Genomic DNA, 26542 nt, shown 5'->3' with positions numbered 1-26542 from the left:
TACTTTGTGCTTTATAGTATCTTTCCAACTACTAGGCTACTTTTAAAGATAGACACAAATGTACAGAACCATGATGTTTGAGGCAGCTATTCCTTTAAAGCTGCAAAATATGTCACTTTTTGGGCGACCCGACCAAATTCACATAGAAATATGAGTTATAGATCTGTCATTGCCATTGAAAGCAGGTCTAAGAAGCAATAGATCAGTTCTATATGCACTATTTCTATGCTTCCCGTTCTTAAGTTTAGTTTTTGTGTGGTTTACTTTCGGTTTTGTACTCCAGCTTCAAACTGCTTAAAATACTATATTTTTGGTTATGGAAAATATATTTCACAGCGGTTTAGATGGTACAGTGATTCTCTACACTATACTTGTTTATTTCGTCACAAAAACTGAAATTAGGCAAACTATTAGAATTTTTGCAACCAGGAAATGCCGGAGCAATTTCTGCCTAGTGAATCTTTAAAGACAAACGTTCAGATAATTAGTAGGAAAACCTTTTGTCATCGTTGTGATGTCGCCAGATTGACATCAGATGCAGTATAACATTCACTAGCTTGCTAAGATTGAGGGGAGACCACCAGATTTTAGCTAGCTAACATTAGCATGGCTATTTTTGCCACACTTTGCTAAATAATGACAAATTGCCATCTGTCTAAAGTAAATTGAGGACGTAAAAATGATTGTCATTCAGCTGTGGTTGTTTACATTAGCATTATCTGATTGCTCAGAGAAACCACTGTTCCAAAAAGTTTTAAGTGAATTATGGGTTGACTCAGCTTCTGAGGATTTGCAGTCAGTTTTGCAGAATTGGTCCCTATAGCCAATATAATTCACTCCAAAAGTGAATGGACCGGACAGGTGCTGAAGATGGCTGAGAGTTCTTCACATCGGGTCGCTAATATGACTGGATTCCCCATATGGACCATCTAGACAAGAGAAGCATGTGAGACGCATGGAAAATTATCAATCAAGCAATAACTCCCAGTATGGTGAACTTAATTAATCATGATCATTGGCAATAGAGCTCGACAGCTTATAGTCCTAAAAAACTTGATATCCCTTTTAAATGGAGGCAAGGCATCCAATGGAACAGATAGCTTTCAGGAAAAACAGCACTTCCTGGTTTGATTTTCCTCAGGTTTTCGCCTGCAATATCAGTTCTGTTATACTCACAGACAATATTTTGACAGTTTTGGAAACTGTAGAGTGTTTTCTATCCTAATCTGACAATTATATGCATATTCTAGTTTCTGGACCTGAGAAATAGGCAGTTTCAAATGGGTATGTTTTTTAGCCAAAAAATCCTGCCCCCTACACTCAAGAGGTTAACATGACCTTTTATGAATTAAGCCTTTATGTGCATGTTTTGATATAAATTCACAAAAAAGTAACGTTAGCTAACAAAGATTATATCATAGAATAAAATGTATAAGATGTTTATCACAGACCTTATTTTCGTTGTTTATACAAAAACCCTAAACCCTCCCCAAAAAACAGTCATTTCCCAATAGGCTTTGGCCAACGGAGTTAGTGCCTACAAAAATAGCCCATTACTATTGCTCTCTATGGCAACAGTGGTGGTTATTTCAATCACTGGATCATGTCAATGGAGGGTAATGTGCAGGGGATGATCCCGGAGAGTGAAAAAGAAATGCAACTGCCCTGGTCCTAAAGAATGTCACTGAAATATTTTGTTAACACCACAAGATTTTGGTTGATCCCACTATCCCAGTTCTCTTACAACGAGAAATATGATTAAGCTCAGATTCTGGACCATGATGAATAGAGGATTATGGGAGTCTTGTTGTGTAGCATTTTTTGGGCAGAATGTTAGATTTATAAAGAGATGGTGCATGTAAAACATTATTTTGAAGGATAACTTTAGAAGGATCATAACTTGGCATTGCTAAGCAGTGAATAGCCTGATATGAAGTAATAGATCACTTCTGATAGCTATTATGAGCAATCCAAGTGGTATGAGAAAGTACCTGTCAGGACTAAAGCCATATCTATTTATTTTTGCTGTCTGTCAAATATCAGGAAGCCAATAGCGCTTTTCAATTCTGATGTCCATAAAAGGGCTGCACACAATGTTGTACAGTTGCATGTTGTGTGTAGGCAGACCTATGTAATTCGATTAAGATAGCATGCATGTTTTAATCCTTTCTTGCAGTCAATGACCAAAAGCGTCCTCTTTGGCCTCATGGGTAAAAATCCCAAAATCTGCAATATATGAACCTTTGTGTTTTTCATTTAACTAAATGGACAATCACATTATTATTACATAGCCATGCGAATATGTATTATAATGCTTGTAATGCCCCATACGAAAAAGATTGCGGTCAGAGTGTAGTATAACTGTAGTACACCGCAATATAACTGCAGTTCGAGTGCAGTATAACTGCAGTATGCTGCAGTTTTTCTGCAATTACTGCGTCCAAAATACCCCAGTCGACTGCAGTCACTGCACTTTTACTGCTGTTTCAAAACTGCAATCTTTTTTTGTAAGGGGCCGTGTGAGACTGTTGACTGTATTGGCCGTCTACCAACTCAAAACAGTTGTCTTTTCCAACAACTCCCATTTTAAAACTGAAGGATTTAAAGTGTTTATTTCAGGTTGAATATCGAACAACCCTGGTCCTTCACACAGTTCATTGGTGGACTAGCAAACTAGCTGCATTTTTTTTTAATTTTTTTTTTGCTTCATTTCTCACTGGCTGGCTAGCTAACAAGATCACTAATTCAATATTTAAAAACTTGTCTACATAACATACATTCCTGAGTTCAAAAATAGTTTATTTGTTCATCTAAACAACTGATGGTGAGAAGCTCATTTTAGCTAGTTAGCAAGCAAACACTGATACATCATCTTACTTTGTGAACATTCCCTTATGTTGTATAGGCCTACTGCTTTCGGCAACTGTGCGTCTTTGTCAAAACATTTTATAGTTGTCAAACTTATTGGTGGCACATTTGCCATCTACCCGCCAAATATGTCCGCCAGCTTTTTGGGGGGTGCAAGAATACAACGTTTTAGTGTGTCAAAAAAATAAATAAATACAAGTATGCTTTAAATGCCAGAATGTCCTATTGCATTCTTCTCTTCATCTAGTGTGAATTTGCTGCACACTATACAGTAGATAGGTTAGCTGACAATGTCACGAAAATGATGCACGGGATTCAATAGGGCAGAAGTCCATGTGTTGTTGTGATTCTGGATGACCAGATAGCTAGCAACAATGACAAGAAGCTGCCATGTGGGGAATCGTAGGTGGCTAGTTTCAGCTCGTTTTATCTTGTTCTTGTTACCATGTCTTGTTTTGAGGTGTTTTGACTGATGTCATGTCTCTGCTAATAGGGACAAAATTCGCTAACTAGCTAACCAACAACTGTAACAATGTATTTGAGAGACAACAAATCAAATCAAGTGCTCATAGTGCAAATGCATTTATATTTTCAATAAACATTCGAGACGAAATGTAGTTTACAGGTTGTCAACAATCTAAGCCAACCCTGTCTGTTTTGCCACATCGTTGCACGTGTGTCAGTTTTGTTGCTAAACAATGAACCAATCTATCGAGGACAAAACATTTATTTTCAGACCCACCTTTGACAACAGCTGAAAATCAGATAAGGGGACAGGCTGTACCAAAATGAACAAATGGCAGGGAACAACCTTCTTGTCAGTTTGGATAAGCCTTGAATGTTGATATGTGTTGCTCACAGCCTACATTTTTACTAAACACTATGTTTTAAATCATATGTAGTATGGTTAGTACATTTAGTTAAATGAAGTACCCTAAGCTAGAAAGATTTTTAACTAAACAAATAGATCCAGCTCACATAAAATATCTGCAGTACATTGCCAAAATATATATTTGTTCTCCATTTGTCAACAATGTCAACAATCAGGTCTGCGCATAGCCATATTTGATTATTTTAGTCAATTTTTGTATCTTTTTGAGAGACAACCCTTCAGAGGAAGCATCAAAAGTAGTTTTAGAGTGGTTTTATATTTCAAAGTATATGACAGATGGTTATCTACAGTATGTTGTCATGAAGTGGAAATTTAAACAAATATGAACTCTTACTGTATTCTTAATCCCATAAAAGAATAGAAACGTTTTACATTTGTTTCCTTAGAACAAAACAGCATCCAACCCTCTAACCACTAGGCAGGTAGTCTAGTGGTCAGAGCGTTGGGCCAGTAACCGAAAGGTTGCTGGATCGAATCCCTGTCATTCTGCCCCTGAACAAGGTAGTTAACCCACTGTTCCCCTGTAGGCCATCATTGAAAATAAAAATGTGTTCTTAACTGACTTTCCTAGTTAAATAGTGACTTGCCTAAAGAATATGCGAGCCAACTTAAGTGCAACTTAATGTATTTCCAGCGTCCCTTCCCAATGGGCTCTAAACAGTACTTTCTTTACGCTAGACAGATATTCCAATTCTAGCAATTAATATGCTAAGTGGTACAATCCTTCACAATGTCACTTTTCATTTCCATCTTCCTGTGTTTAAATCCACGCTTCTTTGTAGGTCTCTGTGCAAGTGAAATATTTCTCAGTGACAGCTGTCTTTTTTCGGTGATGTTTTCACTGTTACCTGACCCAATGTTTTTACCAATTGGTGACCCATACGGGTTGAGCAGGATTCAGGGAGGTCATACAGGATGACCACCTCAGAGAATATCTTTCCCAGTGAGCTGAAATGCATAGGCCCATAGCAAATGCCCTTTGACACATGCAACCCAGCTGGAAAAACACCTTTCCTGCCACTCCTTAATGAGAACAAGCATGGTACAGTGCATTTGGAAAGTATTCACACCCCATAACTTTTTCTACATTTTGTTAGTTACAGCCTTATTGTAAAATGTATTAAATTTGATTTTTTTCCCCTCATCAATCATAATCACAAAGCAAAAACAGGCTTTTAGAAATATTTGTAAATGTACACCACTGGTCAAAAGTTTTAGAGGGTTTTTATTTATTTTTGCTATTTTCTACATTGTAGAATAATAGTGAAGAGATCAAAACTATGAAATAAAACATATGGAATCATGTGGTAACCAAAAAAGTGTATTTTATATTTGAGATTCTTCAAAAAGCCACCCTTTGCCTTGATGACAGCTTTGCACACTCTTGGCAATCTCTCAACCAGCTTCACCTGGAAAACTTTTCCAACAGTCTTGAAGGAGTTCCCACATATGCTGGGCACTTGTGGCTGCTTTTCCTTCACTCTGTGGTCCAACCTATCCCAAACCATCTCAGTTTGGTCGGGTCATCTTATGCTAGCACTCCATTACTCTCCTTCTTGGTAAAATAGCCCTTACACAGCCTGGAGGTGTGTTTTGGGATCATTGTCCCATTGAAAAACAAATGATAGTCCCACTAAGCCCAAACCAGATGGGATGGCATATCATTGCAGAATGCTGTGGTAGCCATGCTGGTTAAGTGTGCCTTGAATTCTACATCAATCACCAGCAAAGAACCATCACACCTCCTCCTCCATGCTTTACAGTGGGAAATCCACATGTGGAGATGATCCGTTCACCCACGCCGCGTCTCAGAAAGACACAGCGGTTGGAACCAAAAATCTCCATTTTGGACTCCAGACCAAAGGACAAATGTCCACCGGTCTAATGTCAATTGCTCGTGTTTCTTGGCCCAAGCAAGTCTTTTCTTGTCCTTTAGTAGTGGTTTCTTTGCAGAAATTAGACCTTGAAGGACTGATTCACGCAGTCTCAACTGAACAGTGGTTGAGATGTGTTTATTACCTGACCTCTGTGAAGTATTTATTTGGGCTGCAATTTCTGAGGCTGGTAACTAATGAACTTATCCTCTGCAGCAGAGGTAACTCTGGGTCTTCCTTTCCTGTGGCGGTCCTCATGGGAGCCAGTTTCATCTGGCTCAAATGCATTAACTTCTTTGGGCTGAGATCCCGCTAACGGGATTAATATGACAACAGCCAGTGAAAGTGCAGGGCGCCAAATTCAAAACAAGAAAAATATCATAATTAAAATTCTTCAATCATACATGTATTTTACACCATTTTAAAGATACACTTCTTGTTAATCCCACCACAGTGTCTGATTTTCAAAAAGGCTTTACAGCGAAAGCAAACCAAACGATTATGTTAGGTCAGAGCCAAGTCACAGAAAAACACAGCCATTTTTCCAGCCAAAGAGAGGAGTCACAAAAAGCAGAAAGAGATAAATTAATCACTAACCTTTGATGATCTTCATCAGATGACACTCATAGAACTTCATGTTACACAATACATGTATGTTTTGTTCGATAAAGTTCATATTTATATAAAAAAAATCTCAGTTTACATTGGCGCGTTACGTTCAGTAGTTCCAAAACATCTGGTGATTTTGCAGAGAGCCACATCAATTTACAGAAATACTCATAATAAACATTGATAAAATATACAACTATTATGCACCACTATAGATACACTTCTACTTAATGCAACCGCTGTGTCAGATTTCAAAAAAACTTTACGGCGCTCAGAGACCAAAACAACCCAAACAGATATCCGTCATGTTGTGTAGTCAACAGAAGTCAGAAAAAGCATTATAAATATTCACTTACCTTTGATGATCTTCATCAAGGAATCCCAGGAATCCCAGTTCCACAATAAATGTTTGTTTTGTTCAATAATGTCCATAATTTATGTCCAAATACCTCCTTTTGTTAGCGCATTCAGTTCACAAATCCAAATTCATGGCGCGTGATCACTAGGAGCAGACGAAAAGTCAAAAAGTTCTGTTACAGTCCGTAGAAACATGTCGAACGATGTATAGAATCAATATTTAGGATGTTTTTAACAAAAATCTTCAATAGTGTTCCAACTGGAGAATTCCTTTGTCTTCAGAAATGTAATGGAATAGAGCTCGTGGCTCTCTGGCAGACCTCTGACTCATTGCCCTCTCATTCGCCCCCACTTCACAGTAGAAGCATCAAACACGGTTCTAAAGACTGTTGACATCTAGTGGAAGCCTTAGGAAGTGCAATATGACCAATATCCCACTGTATCTTCGATAGGCAATGAGTTGAAAATCTACAAACCTCAGATTTCCCACTTCCTGGTTGAAATTTTTTCCTCAGGTTTTTGCCTTCCATATGTTATACTCACAGACATCATTCAAATAATTTTTAGAAACTTCAGAGTGTTTTCTATCCAAATATACTAATAATATGCATATCTTAGCTTCTCGGACTGAGTAGCAGGCAGTTTACTCTGGGCACCTCTGGGCACCTTATTCATCCAAACTACTCAATACTGCCCCCAGCCATAAGAAGTTTTTAAGAAGGAATGAAATTCCACAAATTAACTTTTAAGAAGGCACACCTGTTAATTGAAATGGATTCTAGATGACAACCTCATGAAGCTGGTTGAGAGAATGCCAAAAGTGTGCAAAGCTGTCATCAAGGCAAAGGGTGGCTATTTGAAGAATCTCAAATATATTTTGATTTGTTTAACACTTTTTCGGTTACTACATGATTCCATATGTTTTATTTCATAGTTTTGATGTCTTCACTATGAGTCTACAATGTAGAAAATAGTAAAAATAAAGAAAAACCCTTGAATGTGTAGGTGTTTTAAAACTTTTGACCGTAAGTGTGTAAAAAAAACTGAAATATGACATTTACTTAAGTATCCAGACCATTTACTCAGAACTTTGTTGAAGCAACTCTGGCAGCGATTACAGCCTCAAGTCTTCTTGGGTATGACCCTACAAGCTTGGCCCATATTTATTTGGGGAGTTTCTCCCATTCATCTCTGCAGATCCTTTTAAGCTCTGTCAGTTTTGATGGGGAGCGTCTCTGCACAACTATTTTCAGGTCTCTCCAGAAATGTTTGATCGGGGTCAAGTTTGGGCTCTGGCAGTGCCACTCAAGGACATTCAGAGAATTGTCCCGAAGCCACTCCTGCGCTGTCTTGGCTGTGGGCTTAGGGTCGTTGTCCTGTTGGAAAGTGGACCTTCACCCCAGTCTGAGGTCCTGAGTGCTCTGGAGCAGGTTTTCACCAAGGAACTCTCTGTACTTTACTCAGTTCATCTTCCCTTGATCCTGACTAGTTTCCCCACAGCATGATGCTGCCACCACCATGCTTCACCGTAGGGATTGTGCCAGGCTTCCTCCAGATGTGATGCTTGGCATTCAGGCCAAAAAGTTCAATCTTGGTTTCATCAGACCAGAGAATCTTGTTCCCCATGGTCTGAGAGTCCTTTAGGTGTCTTTTGGCTTACTCCAAATGGCCTGTCATGTGCCTTTTACTCAGTGCTGTAAAGTACTTAAGTAAAAATACTTTAAAGTACTACTTAAGTAGTATTTTTGGGTATCTGTACTTTACTTTATTATTGATATTTTTGACATCTTTTACTTTTACTTCATTACATTCCTGAAGAAAATACTGTACTTTTTACTCCATACATTGTCCCTGACAACCAAAAGTACTTGTTACATTTTGAAGCACTTATCGAGAGAAGACGTGGTCATACCTATTGCTTTGCCCTGGCGGACTAACTAAACAAAAATGCATCTTTTGTAAATAATGTCTGAGTGTTGGAGTGTGCCCCTGGCTATCCATACATTTTAAAAACAAGAAAATGGTGCTCTCTGCTTTGCGTAATATAAGACATTTTAAATTATTTATACTTTTACTGCTGATACATAAGTATATTTAAAATCAAATACTTTTAGACTTTTACTCAAGTAGTATTTTACTGGCTGACTTTCACTTTTACTTGAGTAACTTTCTACTAAGGTATCTATACTTTTACTCAAGTATGACTTTTTCCACCACTGCTTTTACTGAGAAGTGGCTTCCGTCTGGCCACTCTACCATAAAGGCCTGATTGGTGGATTGCTGCGGAGATGGTTGTCCTTCTGGAAAGTTCTCCCATCTCCAAAGGGGACTCTGGAGCTCTTTCAGAGTGACCATCGAGTTCTTGGTCACCTCCCTGACCAAGGCCCTTCTCCCGCGATTGCTCAGTTTGGCCAGGCGGCCAGCTCTACGAAGAGTCTTGGTGCTTCCAAACTTCTTCCATTTAAGAATTATGGAGGCCAATGTGTTCTTGTGGACCTTCAATGCTGATGAAATGTTTTAGTACCCTTCCCCAGATCGACATTATCCTGCTCTACGGACAATTCCTTCAACCTCATGGCTTGGTTTTTGCTCTGACATGCACTGTCAACTGTGGGACAGGTGTGTGTCTTTCCAAATCATGTCCCATCAATTGAATTTACCACAGGTGGAATCCAATCAAGTTGTAGAAACATCTCAAGGATGATCAATGGAAACAGGATGCACCTGAGCTCAATTTTGTGTCTCATAGCAAAGGGTCCTAATACTTGTTTTTTTATTATTATTATGATTTTTTTCACACTTTTTTCTCCACAATTTTTTATGGTATCCAATTGGTTACAGTCTTGTCTATTCACTGCAACTCCCGTACGGACTCGGGAGAGGCGAAGGTCAAGAGCCATGCGTCCTCTGAAACACAGCCCAACCGCACTGCTTCTTTGACACAATGCCCACTTAACCCGGAAGCCAGCCGCACCAATGTGTCAGAGGAAACACCGTACACCTGTGCGACCGTGTCGGCGTGCACTGAGTCGCTAGTGCGCGATGGGACAAGGACACACCTGCCTGCCAAACCCTCGCCATAACCTGGACGACAATGTGCCAATTGTGCGCCGCCCCATGGTTCTCCCGGTCGCGGCCATTTGCGACGGAGCCTGGACTCGAACCCAGAATCTCTAGTGGCACAGCTAGCACTGCGATGCAGTGTCTTAGGCCCCAGTTTTATATTTTTAATAAATTTGATAAAAATTCTAAAAACCTGTTTGCACTTTGTTATCGTGGGGTATTATGTGTAGATTGGTGAAGGAAAAAAAATCAGTTTTAGAATACAGCTCTAACGTAACAACATTTTGAAAAAGTGAAGTCTGCACTGTATATTATTTGAGCTCACAGAGTAGTGTTTCTGTGGAGACGTTGTGATGGCGGCTGACAGTACGCATACATGTTCCTAATGTGCCCCAAACTGAAAATGTAAAAGCCTTAGATATTAGCCTATGGATTTGAAGAATTATAAAGTACTATACGAAAACGTTGTCTTGTCTCCTTCAAGAACCGTTGCTATGAATTACTATTTGTGATGTTTGCAGGTGCAAATATCCTCTCTAGTCAACACATGATGTCACTGATTATTTGATGAATTGGATTTCCTCCCGTACAGAGACGATGTTGAGCTTTGTGGATGACATCCTGTCTGGGGCCAAGTCTCCGTGTGTGATGCTTGGGGATATCCCTGACCTCTTGACCTCCTCCGTGAGCATGATCATCCGCTGCCTGGAGCCAGACACAACATACATGTAAGTTGCTGTAGCATTATGAATGGATGCTTATCTCTTGTGGGGTTTCTTTCCAAAATGCTATATATCAATTTTCAGAAATGTTGGTAAATTAGCTTTTATTGTTTTACAGTTGAAACAACAACAAAGTAGGCACCCCGCCTCTGTTTTGATAAAAAGCTTAGGAATGGGCCTGTAGAAATGTAGCCACTCTCAGATTAATAGACAGAGATATGAATGAAAGAACTGCCCATCCATGATATTACATGTATTGTTTTAACCATGTTTTGAGGCCATACAGTATTTCTTTACATTTACAAAATGTACAAACATTGGAGAAAAATAACCTTATATTGTGGGATCTCATGGGGTATATGAAGAGATAAACAAGGTGCTTGACTCCACCTTACAGTATATAAACTTAAATTGGGTGCTGGATCCTCCGTATATAATCCAAAGAACAGAAATAGGACATTTTTTTCACATTTGTATTTTTTTTAAACAGAAATATCACATTTATATAAGTATTCAGACCCTTTGCTATGAGACTCAAAATTGGGCTCAGATGCATCCTGTTTCCATTGATCATCCTTGAGGTGTTTCTACAAATTGATTGAAGTCCACCTGTGGTAAATTCAATTGATTGGACATGATTTGGAAAAGCACACACCTGTCTATATAAGGTCCCACAGTTGACAGTACATGTCAAAGAGAAAACCAAGCCATGAGGTCGAAGGAATTGTCCGTGGAGCTTTGGATTGTGTCGAGGCACAGATCTGGGGAAGGGTACCAAAACATTTCATCAAAATTGAAGGCCTACAAGAACACAGTGGCCTCCATCATTCTTAAATGGAAGAAGTTTGGAACCACCAAGACTCTTCCTAGAGTTGGCCGCCCGTCCAAACTGAGCAATCGGGGGAGAAGGGCCTTGGTCAGTGAGGTGACCAAGACCTCGATGGTCACTCTGACAGAGCTCTAGAGTTCCTCAGTGTAGATGGGAGAACCTTCCAGAAGGACAACCATCTCTGCAGCACTCCACCAATCGGATATATGTGGCAGGGTGGCCAGACAGATGCCACTCCTCAATAAAAGGCACATGACAGCCCACTTGGAGCTCGCCAAAAGGCACCTAAAGGACTCTCAGACCATGAGAAACAAGATTCTCTGGTCTGATGAAACCAAGATTCAACTCGTTGGACTGAATGCCAAGCGTCACGTCTGCACAAAACCTGGCACCATCCCTACTGCGAAAAAAAATGATTTAATCAATTTTAGAATAAGGCTGCAACCTAACAAAATGTGAAAAAAGTCAAGGGGTCTGAATACTTTCCGAAGGCACCGTATATCATTAATTTATTTGTCCAAAACTGGATGTAGCAACTACAGATTGCCCCTTTAGATAACATATTTTTAATGTTTTTTTTCACTATCTAATCATGTCAGGGGTTTTTCAATGACATTCATGTATTTGTTGGAAATCTATCACTTGATGGTTTAATTCAAGAGAAATAATCATGTTTTTTTGCAAAATGCTATATAGCTGCCTCACTCTCAGAGAAATAAGTTGTACTGCTAGGTTTTACACAGTCAAATGTAACAAATAACTACATAAAAACAACAAACTGTACAAATGATACATTTGTGACATCAATATAAACATATATATTTTTTTATGAATCAAACCAGTAATTTGAGATCTATATGTAAAACCTTTACATTTGACAGTTCAGTCATTTAGCAGATGTTCTTATCCAGAGCGATTTACAGTTAGTGCATTCATCTTAAGATAGCTAGGTAAGACCACCATATATCACAGTCAATACAGTATATGAACATTTCATTCCAGCTAAACAATGGATATATAGATATGTTGCCAACAAAAAAAAACATTTTAATACCCACCTAAATATATGAATAAAAAATCTGAGAAAATAAATATTTTACACACACATGAGCTAACACAAATGCAAAAAAATGGTGGATATAGCATTTTGGAAATAAAATCTTCAAATTAAAAATACTATATCGTCATTATCACCACTCAGATAAATACGTAAAATATACTTAACCAACTTGTAAACACATTGCTTGTCTCCTTCGAACTTGTTTTAGCAAGCAGTGACTTGAATGTAAGATTTCCAAGAAAAAGACAACAACGGAAAATGGAAAATTATTAATTTGAGGAATTGCACAATATGAAGATTGGTTAATGGATAATATCAAACTAGCTAGCTATTCTTCTTAGGGTAAATGCAGATCATGGGAAAGCATATCTCCTAGAACTTTTACACCATATTATAACACTGTTGTGTATTGCACTGAGGGAAGCCTTGCCCTTGATGTTCCGTGGATGTGTACATACGTGTCGATGTTATCACAGTCTAAATGAAGGGAACAACATCCAGTTTGTGCAAGGTAGAGCCTGGAATCACTCCCCAGTCATGTGTATGTACTTTTTTAAGGTTCAAATTGTTTTTTTTTAAAATATGGTTCAGACAGCTGGGGAAGTAGCTCATGCTTTGGAACAGCTTGAAAGTGCGTAAACGGAGCACTTAATGCTAATAGCAGAAACAAGAATCACAAGATCAACAGATTAGGTGTGCAGACAAACATGACAGAGAAAGGCCTTGTTCTTGACAAAATGTGCACTATTTGAGGTGTTATTTCAATATACATATATATATTTTTTTTTATCACAAAATTCAACATTTACCCTGGATTTATATTATAATGACCTCTAATGTTTATAAATGGCTAAATAATAAACCACGAAAACAAACTATTTGGGAGGTATTGTGTATTTTCTCCCAAAAATTTGAAAAAAATGATATTGTTGAATTCGATATTAGGAAAAATCAATTCACTTTCCGGGAAACGTGAGGAGTTAAGTGAGGTCATTGCCGGGTGTAATGAAAGCAGCTTATGGTTATTCTGTTTCTGTGCTACTGGACATTACAGTCTGCATTGCTCCGGTGGTTGTAGTACTGCAAGATGATATTGTGGTGATGTAAACTCACCACTGAGGAAGTCCCATGTGAGGTCAATGTTGTGCTGCCTGGTGGCCAGTATGTAATGACCGCATGGAACGCTTGACTGTGTGTTTAGGGTCAGTCGGTGTAATGAATTGGGCCATGCTCTGAGAGATATAAGTTCCTCCGGCACCCCTCCACCTCCCCCTCCCTCCTTTGGCACTCACACTCAGCTCCCTAACTCCACACATGCAGCCACTTACCTCACACACGCTCTGCAAATGGGGTAGACACACTGAAAAGATTACACAAAGGAGGGAGTGGGAGAAACCCTCAGCTTGAGCACATTGTCTCTTCAAATGGTTCTGATGTATAGGAATAGGAATATCCCAACCAAAAACATATGTCTTTTATCTTGACATAATTTTGCTTCTGGTCAGTCTCCTTGTTGGCAGGCTGTTCAGCACAGTTGTTACAACAGGCAAATTCAGTTATTTTCAAAATATTTCCTTTTATCATTAAATCTCTCTATACCTGTGCTGTACAGTTAGCGAAATGCTTGATTACTTCTTTAGAAGTGTATTCGCGAAATCTTTCAGTTCAGCTTTGAAAATGTAAAAATACCGGCTCTGTAGGTTCCAAAAAGGAAACCTAATTTTACACATTATTTCATTTATCTTATTGTCTTGACACTGGACAGTGATCTAAGTGCCTTGTTGGTCAGGCTGTATTGTATTGTATTCGGAACCATGGATACATACAGTACATTTATTTGGGGTAGACAAAATACACTATTTCACAGATACCACTGCAGGTGGTAGTTGTTAATGTTTCCTTCCACTAGATGGCGATATGCTTCAAGTAAATGTTAACATCCACGCACTTGTTTTGTAAATTTATCCTATTGTCAGATTTTATTAGCAGTTTTATCACATTACAACAGTCAATCAGAAAATGTAATGATTTTGTCACAATAACATTGAATGCATCTAATTTCCACCACTTTATTCAGGGTCATTTTTATTTTCAAAACCTGAAGCACTAGTTAGCAGTTGCACACATTATTGCTGTAGCATGCACTCTCATTGCAATGAACTAACACTAGTCATATATGTTGGTTTTCAGGTTTAGGCTCTGGGCAGTGGACAACACAGGCCGTCGCTCCAGTCCTAGTGAGGTCACCATCAAGACCCCCTGTCCTGCTGTGGATGACGTCAAAGCACAAGGTGGGATTTCTCATGCATGGATGGACAGTTTCTGTACCCGTATCTTGGTTTTTAGACACATTTTCTAACAGTAGTTACCAATCTGAAAACTTGTAGAGACACACATGTAAAGAATTTAACTACACCCGCAAAAACATCTGCTAAATATGTGTATGTTGACCAATAACATTTTATTTTATGTCTTGGCTCCATATACAGTACTGAGATCAGATCTGTGTTGTTGCAGAGATTTCAGACAAGATCTACAACTTGTTCAATGGTTACACAAGTGGCAAGGAGCAGCAGACGGCCTACAATGCGCTGATGGAACTGGGCTCTCCCACCCTGCACCGTGTACTCTACCACTACAACCAGCGTTACGAGAGCTTCGGAGAGTTCACCTGGAGATGCGAGGATGAACTGGGGCCCAGGTATGAACTGGGGCCCAGATCTGATCTGATCTGATCTCTCTCTCTCTCTCTCTCTCTCTCTCTCTCTCTCTCTCTCTCTCTCTCTCTCTCTCTCTCTCTCTCTTCTCTCCTCTCTCCTCTCTCCTCTCTCCTCTCTCCTCTCTCCTCTCTCCTCTCTCCTCTCTCCTCTCTCCTCTCTCCTCTCTCCTCTCTCCTCTCTCCTCTCTCTCTCTCTTCTCTCTCTCTCTCTCTCTCTCTCTCTCTTCTCTCTCTCTTCTCTCTCTCTCTCCATGGGTGGTTGTTGAGACTCTTGATTTTTGTAAGTCATTTTGGATGTGTTTTTAACACAGACGGGTCAATAATTGATTCCAAATACAGGCTTTGATTGTAGACATAGTTTGCGTGAATTAGGTAATGTGGAAATTAATTCAAAATGATTGGAGACAATTGTACCTCTGACATTCGTCTGTCAATTTACAGCAAGCAGGAAGGCCTCCACTATCCCCTTACTGGTTACTCAGTGCAGATAAGTATTGTAATGTGAAATTGTAGCTAAATGCTTTATAAACAGAGCCATGTGTCCGAATTAAAATGTGTAGGTAAGGTTGCTGGTAGATGCACGGTGAAGCAGGTGAAACTGATTAAGACGTCTTCGACTGCAAACTCCGAATCAGGGCCTTAGTTTCAAATTAAAGGTTGTTTTTAATCGAGCCCATATTGGAAGCGTTGATGTAATTGGTTTGCTTCTGAAGTGTTCCATTAAAATACACTTACATTAACAGCCCCCAATTTTCAGAGGGATGATTCATGTCAAGAAAGCACCAAAGTAAGTGCATTTGAGGTGAGGGTCGGGGGACTATAAACATGGGTTTAGATTAACCTAGTAATCAATTGGACATTATCTCACTAAACACCATTATAGTGTTAAGGAGGGTGGCTGCACTGGCTGGGTCATTCCACGAGAAGAGTAACTTTGCACCAATATTGAATTTTAAAAGCCTGTTATATGAAACGCAGTACTCTTTAATATAGAACACGTGGAGAATTCAATACATATGATTTTCTTTATATGAATAAAGGCTCGCTAAAGTGCCAAACTTTCATTCAATCATTTTGACATGTCTTTCCGTCAACCATGTGTCACTTCTAGGAAGATTTCAACCATTGGAGGCTCTTCAGAGGAGGAAGGGGAAGACCATCCTCCTCAGTGAATTTCTGAAAAATGTAAATAGTGAAACATTAAAAAAGTGATCCTTTTTTAGATAAAACTGAACTAAATATATTCATGTCACCAAAGAATTGATTAAAACACACTGTTTTGCAATTAAGTTCTACAGTAGCCTCAACAGAACTCTGTAGGGTACCACCATGGTGTAGCTGGAGGACAGCTAGCTTCCGTACTCCCCTGGGTACATTGACTTCAATACAAAACCTAGGAAGTTGATGGTTCTCACTCCCTTCCATAGACTTACACAGTAATTATGATAACTTCCGGAGGAAGTCCTCCAACCTATCAGAGTTATTGCAGCATAAACTGACATGTTGTCCACCAAATCAAAGGATCAGAGAAGGATTCTAGTACTGAAAGCATAAGTTACAGCTAGCTAGCACGTCAGTGCATAAAATGTGGTGAGTAGTTGACTCAAAAAGAGAGAAAGACAATAGTTGAACAGTTTTGAACAAATTAATTTTATCCAAAATTAAGGAGACGCAAGAGAGAGAGAGAGCTATATTTCATAGTATATATTTTTTCACTTTCACTTACTTAGCTAGCATGAAATACAGCTAGCTAGTTTGGCCTAATCAAAAACCTGGCTCAAACAGAGAGGGATGCTATGTTAGCTAGCTGGCTATGGCTATCCAACACTGGAAATCTTCCAAGTCAAGGTAAGTTTTTCGTTTTATTAATTTGTTGCCACCGGGGCCCACCGATGTAACTGCTAAACTGCTTGCTGCTGACTGTACACTATACTGCATGATTGTAGAGGGTTTACTAACGCGTTAGTTCTAGTAGCTATGTTGACTATGACATGAAAACGATGTAGGCTTTGTGTAGCAGTTAGCGGTCATGATATGTAGGTTTGGCCTGAAATCTACAAGCGAAGAGAAAAGGTGAGAGGAGGAGAGCGTGTAGATAGATATCTACCTTATAAGTTGCTCCATACTTTAAAACTATTGTTAGCTTGTTAGCATGTTGGGCAGGATTTTCCATGTTGTTATGGTGTGTTGTGATTGTGTAAGCCTGCTGTCTCAGGAAATGTCATTGTGCTTTAGGCGTTACTGAAGAGATGTATTTGTAATGTATTCTTTAGAATTAGAGTAAGAATAACATGATTAGACACAGTTTGCAATGGACCTTATGTGTTGGGTGCGTTGGGCTCCTGGAGAAGACCAGGAGGTTCCTATAATTGGAGACCCCCCATCACTTGTTTACTTGTTCCATTCCCCCTGCCTCTCTAGCAGTTCTGAAAGGATCAATGTACCATTTGAATCAAAACAATGAGATTTTGGTTTCCACACACACCAATACAAAGCAGACAACATTGCCTGTAACAGGGCTTGTCTCCAGAAATGACTTCCCTTGTTATGAAATCCTCCAATTCACTTGGGTTACCCTGTCACAAACACTGTGGACCATTCAAATTTTCATTAGCTAGTCAAAATACAGATAATAGTCACCCACTCAGCCCCTGACTAAATGTAAACTTGTTTCAGCAGAGTAAACAATATGTTAAAATAAACTGGTGAAGTAATGGATCGATCTTTATAAAGCATTGGAAATATTCCACTCCCAACTTTTGTACATATCATATCTCACTGACGAGTTAGGTTGGCCCCTGTCAGAGAACGTTCTGGTTTCTTTTTCCTGCTAAATTGTGTGATGTTCAAGCCAAACATAAACTGACAAAGTCTGTCTCCTGAGCCCGACACTTCTCTCCATGTCCCAATCTTGTCATCGCTATGTTACTACCCATCACTAAAGGCATGAGGCTGGATGTTGACTTAGAAATGTTAGATGTTGGCTTGGTAGGAGAAAATCCTATCATGAGTATTGCACTCCCCCTCTGTCTCCTTGCCTTTACAGCCTGAGAACTGACAGTTATTTTTCTGACACATCCTAATCAGGCAATTGCCTGCGATGCTAAGTATTGTTATGGTTGGATTTCGCTTGATGACATGATAAGTGGAGCTCATGTTGTTGTGATTTTTCATTTTTTTTGTTAAAAAGGGCCTTATTTCATCAAGGCTGTTTAGGAGTTACGGAGATTTTCCTCAGACATTACCACAATTACTCTTCCATTAGCTCATGTTGTGGACTGTCTTACCAACACATATACCCCATAACTGTTTGTTGGGTATAGACAGCAATGTATATACTAGTACTGTACCATAAAAGTCCAACCGTTTACGTTCACGCAACACATGAAAATGCATGCATTCATAAAATGTATTTAAATGGACAATAAAGTTATCGTATCGCTACATATAGTATATCTGTGTAACACAGAGACAGAGTCATCATAGTGGTGGTTTCCTAGCATCATGGATGCTCTTTTGGTCAAGTCCCTGGTCTCTGTGGCTGTCTGAGTCAAGAAGATTTGAAAGAGGGGCCCTGACAGAGTGAGATATCTCCGAAGTGTACTGTACCTCGGAAATGTGAGGCCATTTTCCTCTTCTATACCTGCTGGGATTTATGGTGACAACCGTTGCTATTTGAAGCCCAAATACTTATTTCTTGACAAATTAAAGCATAACAAACCTGAAGGTTTTTGTTTTAAGTAAATAAATATCTAAATTCCTTAAACCACTGAAATGTGGCAAGGTATTCGAAAAAAATGTATTGTTGTGTGGTTTCACAGGGTCCAGCATGCCAGTCCCCTACTGTCTGCCAATCAAGGGAATGTGTCAGTGCCAGACATCCTTGTGGTTGGTAGAACAGCGGGGGGCTGGGCACTACATGTCTGTTATATTGCCATGCTTGCATTGTTATCCCTCTCTTCATGTCCCGACAGTGAGTTGAATAGCTGTTATTGTTGTATCAGATTTATTCAGCGTAGGCTACGGCCAGACAGTTGCCTGTGTGAGTTCTGGGTTAATCAACCGTTCATTTCGAGAACTAGGGAACTGTTGTGGACATTCTCTCATTCATGATCTATTGAGGTCATTACAATATATTTAGAACGATGATATAAATGACAGCATCCCTACTACAGACACACTGATTAGTTAGTAAAGACTCAATATGTCTGTGAATTTTAACATCGTTCAAAGTACTGTTATATTATTTTCTCAAGAGTTCTCTGCAGATGATAAATTGTGGGAATTTAAGATGTTGTTCTGCCCTATTTATGCAAATGGGATGTTGCTTAGTATCTCTATGTAAACATAACATAGGCTTCAGACCAGAGGGGGCTGGTGGGAAGAGCTATAGGAGGATGGGCAAAATGGCTGGAATGGAATCAATGTTATTTCCATGTGTTTGATGTGTTTGGTACCATTCCGTCAATTCTATTCCAGCCATTACAATGAGCCTGTCCTCCTATAGCTCCTCTCGCCACCCTCCTCTGCTACAGACACAGTAGTATCCAATATTCAAGGGAGAACTGATGAACCTGCCCCTACTTTGAAATACGAAATCTTAATATGAGGATGTATAATATTACAGTCATCGCTTAGGTTTCCCCTGTTGAATGCAAATACATGGAAATATGACAGTCCATTACAGTATGTCAATGAAACAGTGATATTGTCCTTTTTTGGAAAGTCTCACCCTGTGACACTTAAAGCACACTAACAAGCTGTCCTCATTCTACCCTGTGCCTGGTCTAACAACAAAACAATGAGTCAATCAGATGAGTCACAAAGAATAGCAAGTTAAGAGGTACAGTATGTCCGAAAACATTGGATTCTGTGGATATTCTTAGGAATGCTTTGAATGTAGGATTTGGGAGAGATGACAGTATTAAGATAGAATAATGTGCTTTTCATTAATAACAGAGTATGAGTCTACCCAAAAACGTTTTGTGTGTCGACAAAAACGTCTCACTATTTATATTGCAGTTTGGTGGTCCTGGTTTGGCCAGTGTGTGAGGTGAAGCCATGTCTGAGGAGTGAGACATTCTTTCCATCCTGTACAGTTACTGTTTCTGTCAGCCACTTATCATGGAGACAGCTTCATCACTTTCAGTGGCTGTGTTTATACAGGCAGCCCAAATCGGATATTTTTTCCACTAATTGGTCTTTTGACCAATCACATCAGATTATTTCAAATCAGATATTTTTCAGAGCTGATCTGATTGGTCAACAGACCAATTAGTGAAAAAAATATCAGAGTTGGACCACCTGTGTAAATGCAGCCAATGTCGTCACTGTTATCTGAACATGGGTAGACCTTGTACATGTTATGAAATAGATGAATAACAGTAAAATACTGACCTGAGAAGTGAATCAATTATTTACTCCACCTAATGCCCAGTCTTTTCCTGCAAGGAAGATGTGGGGTTAGTGTCTGTCGGATTGTGATGTAGTGTCAAAATGAGGGTGAAGAATTTATGAGTGTGATTTATGAGTGATCCGCTCTAACCAACTTTTGATTTGCATAATTTCAGGTGAGAACACCAAATACTTTGACCTCAATCCAGACAGAATTCCATAATTTGTGTATTAGGTATTTCCATAAATGTAACTTTTTCTTCTTCTTTTGAGATAATTCTACAAGAAATCGAGATCCACAACAGGCGAGACAGCGCCACTGGCCGCCCCATGCGCATTTGTTATTGTTTTTGTTTTGAGTATGTAAGCATCCAGCATCGTGGTAAAAAAAAACTTAGTAGATACACTGCTGTTCTATCGTTCGTGTGATGATGTGCAATGATATCAGAGGGAGAATAAACAGTGTTCCTTGTTTGAAGTAACGTCTTTGTTGTTGTAATATCGCAAGCTGATGTGGCAGTTTCACCCCCCCCATAGATATAGGTTTCACCGCTATGAATTATAGCTTTAAGACATTTTCTTTTGTGTTAGGGCCCTGTCTATGTACAGTTTGTCCTTGGAAATAATTTGATTTGAGGTCAATTGTGTATATTACTAATGTGTTAACAATACGTCATAATTACCAATAGTTATCCATGTTAAGACACCTGTGCATTTTATGCCTATACTGTGTAGCACTGTGGCAGGTAATATTATAGGAAGCTGATTTCAAGGTAGTGTGTGTTTGCTGAGGAGTGTTGTGTTCCTTTGTAGGAAAGCTGGCCTGATTCTCTCCCAGCTGGACGACCTGAGTGGCTGGTGCAGGGGTCTTCTCCAGGAGTCCAAGATCGGCCTGCGCAGGATGTCCCTCAAGTACCTGTCCTGCCGTTACACAGACACCAAGGCCTTTGGTCTCAACTGGGTGGAACTGGGCCAGGATGTGCGAAAGGCCTGCGACGAACAGAACCTGCTAGTCATGTACAATGATTATGGGGAGCCCAAAGAGCGTTGAACGTCACACAGCAAATAATGGGTCTTGAGGATTTGTAAGTGTGTAATTGTGCTTTTGGGATTATCATCATGTCTGCTTTTTAATTATTGTGTGTTCTAACCCTTATTTATTGTTATAGGAACCTGATTTCAAGGTAGGGTGGGTTTGAGAGGTGAGGAGGGTTTATTTAAAATATTATTAGAGCAAAATATAACAATAATGCACATGTACAGTAACAAAGTGTACATGTACCTTTCTCAATGCTTAATTGCATTTAGACAGACTTTTTGGACGTTTGGAAGTTTGGAAGTTGCACCAACAATCCTGAACCCCAAAAATGTATATATTAGGATTATGAAGATTGAGATAATTTACTGTAACATGTTGAATGTAGTATTCAAGTATAAATTCATATTTAAGCTGTTGTACAGAGGTCTTTTGTATTTAGACAGTCCGTATATACAGTAGTGGTCATTTCAGAAGGTTGGGAGGTCATGTACAGTGTGGCTCTAAATGTTAAAAGTTAAAGTTGCCAAACCCAAATGACAGTATTTGCTACATCAATGAATTCCTAATCATTCTGAAATCAACAAATGGCTATCTTTCAATGTTTTATATTGTTTATCCGTAGTATGTTTAGAAATGAACATTTGTATGTGTCTTAGGAATATACATGATGTGATCCTGTAAAAACACTAATACCTTTGATACCTGTGTTTTACTACAATACGCAATTAATATAAACCAAATGCCAACTGTTTTCTTTAAAAAAATAACAATTACGCTCCTCACAAACGTTGATAATGGAATAGTTATCCCCATAACATGGACTTGAAAACAAATGCTTGTAGATATTTTCATAGGTTCACCAATGCATCAAATGACAGCACAGTGGTTAGCTTCTGTAAATATTGTATTACAAATGATTTCTATTATAACATTAATAACAATGGGCCTCAGCTGTAAGGATATGTCTTTTATTAAGAGAACCATTGGTTGACATTGATAGGTATGCTTTTTTTTGTTTCAATTTGCACATGAGAGGTGTGAGCATTCATTATGTATACATGTTTTGTGTATGCTTGCATTATGTTTGTTCTGAGACTGTTTCCCAAAATAATGGAGAGGTTTGTTTTATCAATACAATGAAGTGGATTACAAAAATGGACAGATTATAAGGCTTAACAAATGTTATTATCGATCAGAAGTGCATCAGAATTGTTACCATACACATCATAAAGCTGATGGAAACTAAAGCTGATGAAAACTAACAAAAAGCAGCATGTTATACTATTATGTCTATGTGGCTAATCTAATGTTCTCTTTTTCCCTTGGATCTTTGCTATTTCAAAGAATAATAAATAATATATTATGAAATGTTGGAACGTTGGATGTTCCAAAAAAAAAAGTTTCCTGATCAGTCACCATGTCTAGGCCTAGTTCATTTTCAGTCAGTTAACTCAAGTCAATGTCACACTGTTTGGAATGTTTCTTGGGGATTGTAGAGCCTCAAACACAATGGTTTAAACCAAATAACAACGGCAAAAGACATGTTAAGTCTCGGCTCAGCTTCTCACTTATACACTGAGTGCACAAAACACAAAACAGCACCTTCTTAATATTGCATTTCACCCTTTTTTGCCCTCAGAACAGCCTCAATTTGCCAGGGCATGAACTCTACAGATGTGTAGGGTAATAGTCATTTATGGGGCAATAGTCATTTAGACACGTTGCCTTGGTGTTCTTGGGCACAGGGACTATGGTGGTTTGCTTGAAACATGTAGGTATTATAGACTGAGTCAGGGAGAGGTTGAAAATGTCAGTGAAGCCAGCCAGCTGGGCAGCGCATGCTCTGAGTACGCATCCTAGTAATCTGTCTGGTCCCGCAGCCTTGTGAATGTTAACCTGTTTAATGCTCACTTCGAGGCAAGCAACACTGAACCATGCATGAGAGAACCAGCTGTTCCAGACGACTGTGTGATCTCGCTCGCAGCAGCCTATGTGAGTAAGACCTTTAGGTTAATATTCGCAAGGCCACGTGGCCAGACGGAATACCAGGACGTGTATTTAGAACATGCGCTGACTTTAATATGTGGCGCCGACGGGTATGGTAGCTCTGCTTCTATCTCCTAAGCAACTTTACAGTATTTAGATTTTTGGCTGGAGTGTTTACAGACATATTCAATCTCCATATCCTCCCTTTTTATACCGCTATCATCCAGAAGGTGAGGTCAGTACAAGTGCATTTAAGCTGGGACCGAGAGACTGAAAAAAATACAGAATACACACAAAAGACAAAGTGTCACAAGTTAAAGATACAATTGAAGATTAGAAACAACTCCAGTTATCACAAACAGTGTTGTCGATCAGAGTCTTAAAAACAGGCAAAGACACTGAATCCCCTAACTTTCAAATCTTCTGAAGCATGTTCCAGGATGAAGGGGCATTATGGGAAAAATATGTTTTCCCCATCTCAGTTCTAGCCTTAGTAACAGACATGGACAGCAGCGACTGCGAACAAAGACTATATTGAGTGACTGAGCAGAGATATGAAGGGAGTTGTCCCATCAATGCTTTGTACACAAATGTGTACCAGTGCTTTAGCTTCCTGGTGGAGAGAGAGGTCCATTGCACCATAGCATACAAATCACAGTGATGGGTAAGTGATCAAGCATTTGTAATAAATCTTAAAGCACAATGTGTCCAGAGTTTTCAAGGTACTTGCTGAGGCCTGCAAATAGACAATATCACCATAATCCAGCACAGATTTTTAAAAAGTGCTTTGAACAATATATTTTCTGACTAACATTGAAAAGCATGATTTGTTCCTGAAATAAAAACCCAATTTCAACTTCAGTTTCTTGGTCAAGGTATGTTTAAAATTCAACTTTTCATCTAACCAAATTCCAAAATACTTATAGGAGGGGACCCAATCAATTTTCTGGCCTGTTATAGTTAAAATCTGCAAGTGACTCCATCTGTTAACTTGCAGGGAAGAGAAAACCATAAACTTTGTTTTCCTTTCATTAGGCACAAGTTTCAATTGGAAAAGCTGCCTTCGAATAACATCAAATGCCAACTGTAAGTCCTGAAAAGCCTTCTGAATATTAGATGCTGTAGAATAAATAATTCTGTCATTAGCATATAGATGGAGATTTGCAGAGTCAACAGTGTTGCCTTTATCATTTACTGTATATACAGTGTAAAAAGGATCGGACGTAAAATTGAGCCCTGGGGAACTCCTTTTGCAAGCCTTCGAAACTCAGATGTCATATCCTCCTGAGCTACACACTGTGTTCTGTCAGAAAGGTAGTTTTGGAACCAATCCAATGCATCAACACTTAAACCCACCTTTTTTAGTCCATACAACATCAGGGCATGGTCAACAGTGTCGAAGGCCTTCGATAAGTCAATGAAAGTTAAACACAGGGGTTTGTCATGTCCTGAGTATCTAGAATATCACCTACAACCTTACAGCAGTAATTGTACTATGCTTGGCTCTAAAACCCGACTGGAATTGAGATAAAACTGAGTTATTATAAAGAAAGTCTTTGAACTGTTGGTTCACCAGCTTTTCCAAAACTTTTGTCATCACTAGCCGGCTTCCACCCGGTTACGCAACTCTGCAACTTAGAGGCTGCTGCCCTATATACATAGACTTGTAATCCCTGGCCACTTTAATAATGGAACACTAGTCACTTTAATCATGTTTACGTACTGCTTTACTCATCTCATATGTATATACTGTTTTCTATTATACTGAATTTTTGTCAATGCCACTCCGACATTGCTCGATCTAATATTTATATATATCCTTTTACTTTTAGATTTGTGTGTATTGTTGTGAATTGTTAGATACTACTGCAATGTTGGAGCTAGGAACACAAGCATTTCGCAACGGCCGCATAAACATCTGCTAAATATGTGTATGTGACCAATAAAATTCTATTTGATTTGATATGACTAGCTGGTAAGTGTCTTCACTGACATTTTCAACGTATCTCTGACCTGGTCCATAATACCAACTTGTTTCAAGCAGACCACCATAGTCCACATGCCCAAGAACGCCAAGGTAACCTGCCTAAATGACTATCTTTCTGTAGCACTCACATCTATACCCATGAAATGCTTTGAAATGATGGTCATGGCTCATATAAACACCATCATCCCAGACACCCTGGACCCACTCCAAATCTCTATTGCACTCCATACTACCCCCACCCACATGGACAAAAGGAATACCTGTGTAAGAACGCTGTTCATGCAACATAGTCCCTCCCCTCCATGCTCATCACCAAGCTTAGGACCCTGGGCTTGAACACCTCCCTCTGCAACTGTATCCTTCACTTCCTGACGAGCTGCCCTCAGGTGGTGAGGGTAGGCAACAACACATCCGCCACGCTGATCATCAATACAGGGGTGCCTCTGTGGTGTGTGCTTAGTTCCCTCCTGTACTCCCTGTTCACCCATGACACCAACAGGTATGACCAACGATGATGAGGCAGCCATTAGGGATGAGTTTAGAGACCTGCGTGGAACACAGGAAACGGACAGGTAAGTGTGCCACCATCCACAGTGATGGGGCTGAAGTGGAGAGGATTGAGAGCTTCAAGTTCCTTGGTGTACACATCTCTAAGGAATTAACATCGTCCACACACACCCACACAGTTGTGGAGAGGGCACGACAGCACTTATTCCCCCTCAGGAGGCTGAAAAGATTTGTCATGGGCCCTCAGATCCTCAAAAGGTTTTACAGCTGCTCCACTGAGAGCATCTTGACTGGCTGCATCACCACTTTGTACAGCAACTGCAAGGCACCCGACCGCATGGCGCTACAGATTGTGGTGAGTATGGCCCAGTAATTCACTGGGGTCGAGCTACCTGCCATCGGGGACCTATATACCCGGCGTTGTCAAAGGAAGGCCCCATAAATTGCCAAAGACTCCAGCCACAGACTGTTCTTTCTGCTGCTGCATGGTAAGCAGTACCAATGCACCAAGTCTGGAACCAGGAGGACCCTGAACAGCTTCAACCCCAAAGCCATAAGACTGCTAAACAAGCCTGCAAAATAGCTATTCAAATAGCTACCCGGACTACCTCTTTTGCACTCTCTTGCACTGACTCT

General features: G+C 39.5%; 1 protein-coding gene across 16 annotated transcripts in view; it reads left to right on the top strand.

The window, feature by feature from the left end:
- LOC110508744 (astrotactin-1) overlaps positions 1 to 25380 on the top strand; it is a 252083-nt gene extending 226703 nt beyond the window's left edge. For 9 of the 16 annotated variants that reach the window (XM_090226147.1, XM_036965985.2, XM_090226152.1 and 6 more), the window contains 4 exons: positions 10256 to 10391; positions 14465 to 14565; positions 14792 to 14975; positions 21201 to 22794. In XM_090226147.1, coding sequence (XP_090082273.1) covers positions 10256 to 10391; positions 14465 to 14565; positions 14792 to 14975; positions 21201 to 21438 — 659 coding nt within the window. In that variant the 3' untranslated portion in view covers positions 21439 to 22794. Of the gene's footprint in view, positions 1 to 10255; positions 10392 to 14464; positions 14566 to 14791; positions 14976 to 21200 lie in introns of all 16 variants that reach the window. The other 7 variants (XM_090226150.1, XM_090226154.1, XM_090226153.1 and 4 more) reach the window with 1 other exon arrangement.
- The last annotated feature ends 1162 nt before the right edge of the window (positions 25381 to 26542 follow it).

This window comes from Oncorhynchus mykiss, chromosome 28 (assembly GCF_057628025.1).
Source record: "Oncorhynchus mykiss isolate SJ-2025 chromosome 28, ASM5762802v1, whole genome shotgun sequence".
Classification (NCBI taxonomy): Eukaryota; Metazoa; Chordata; class Actinopteri; order Salmoniformes; family Salmonidae; genus Oncorhynchus; species Oncorhynchus mykiss.
This window is presented reverse-complemented; position numbering and strand designations above follow the sequence as displayed.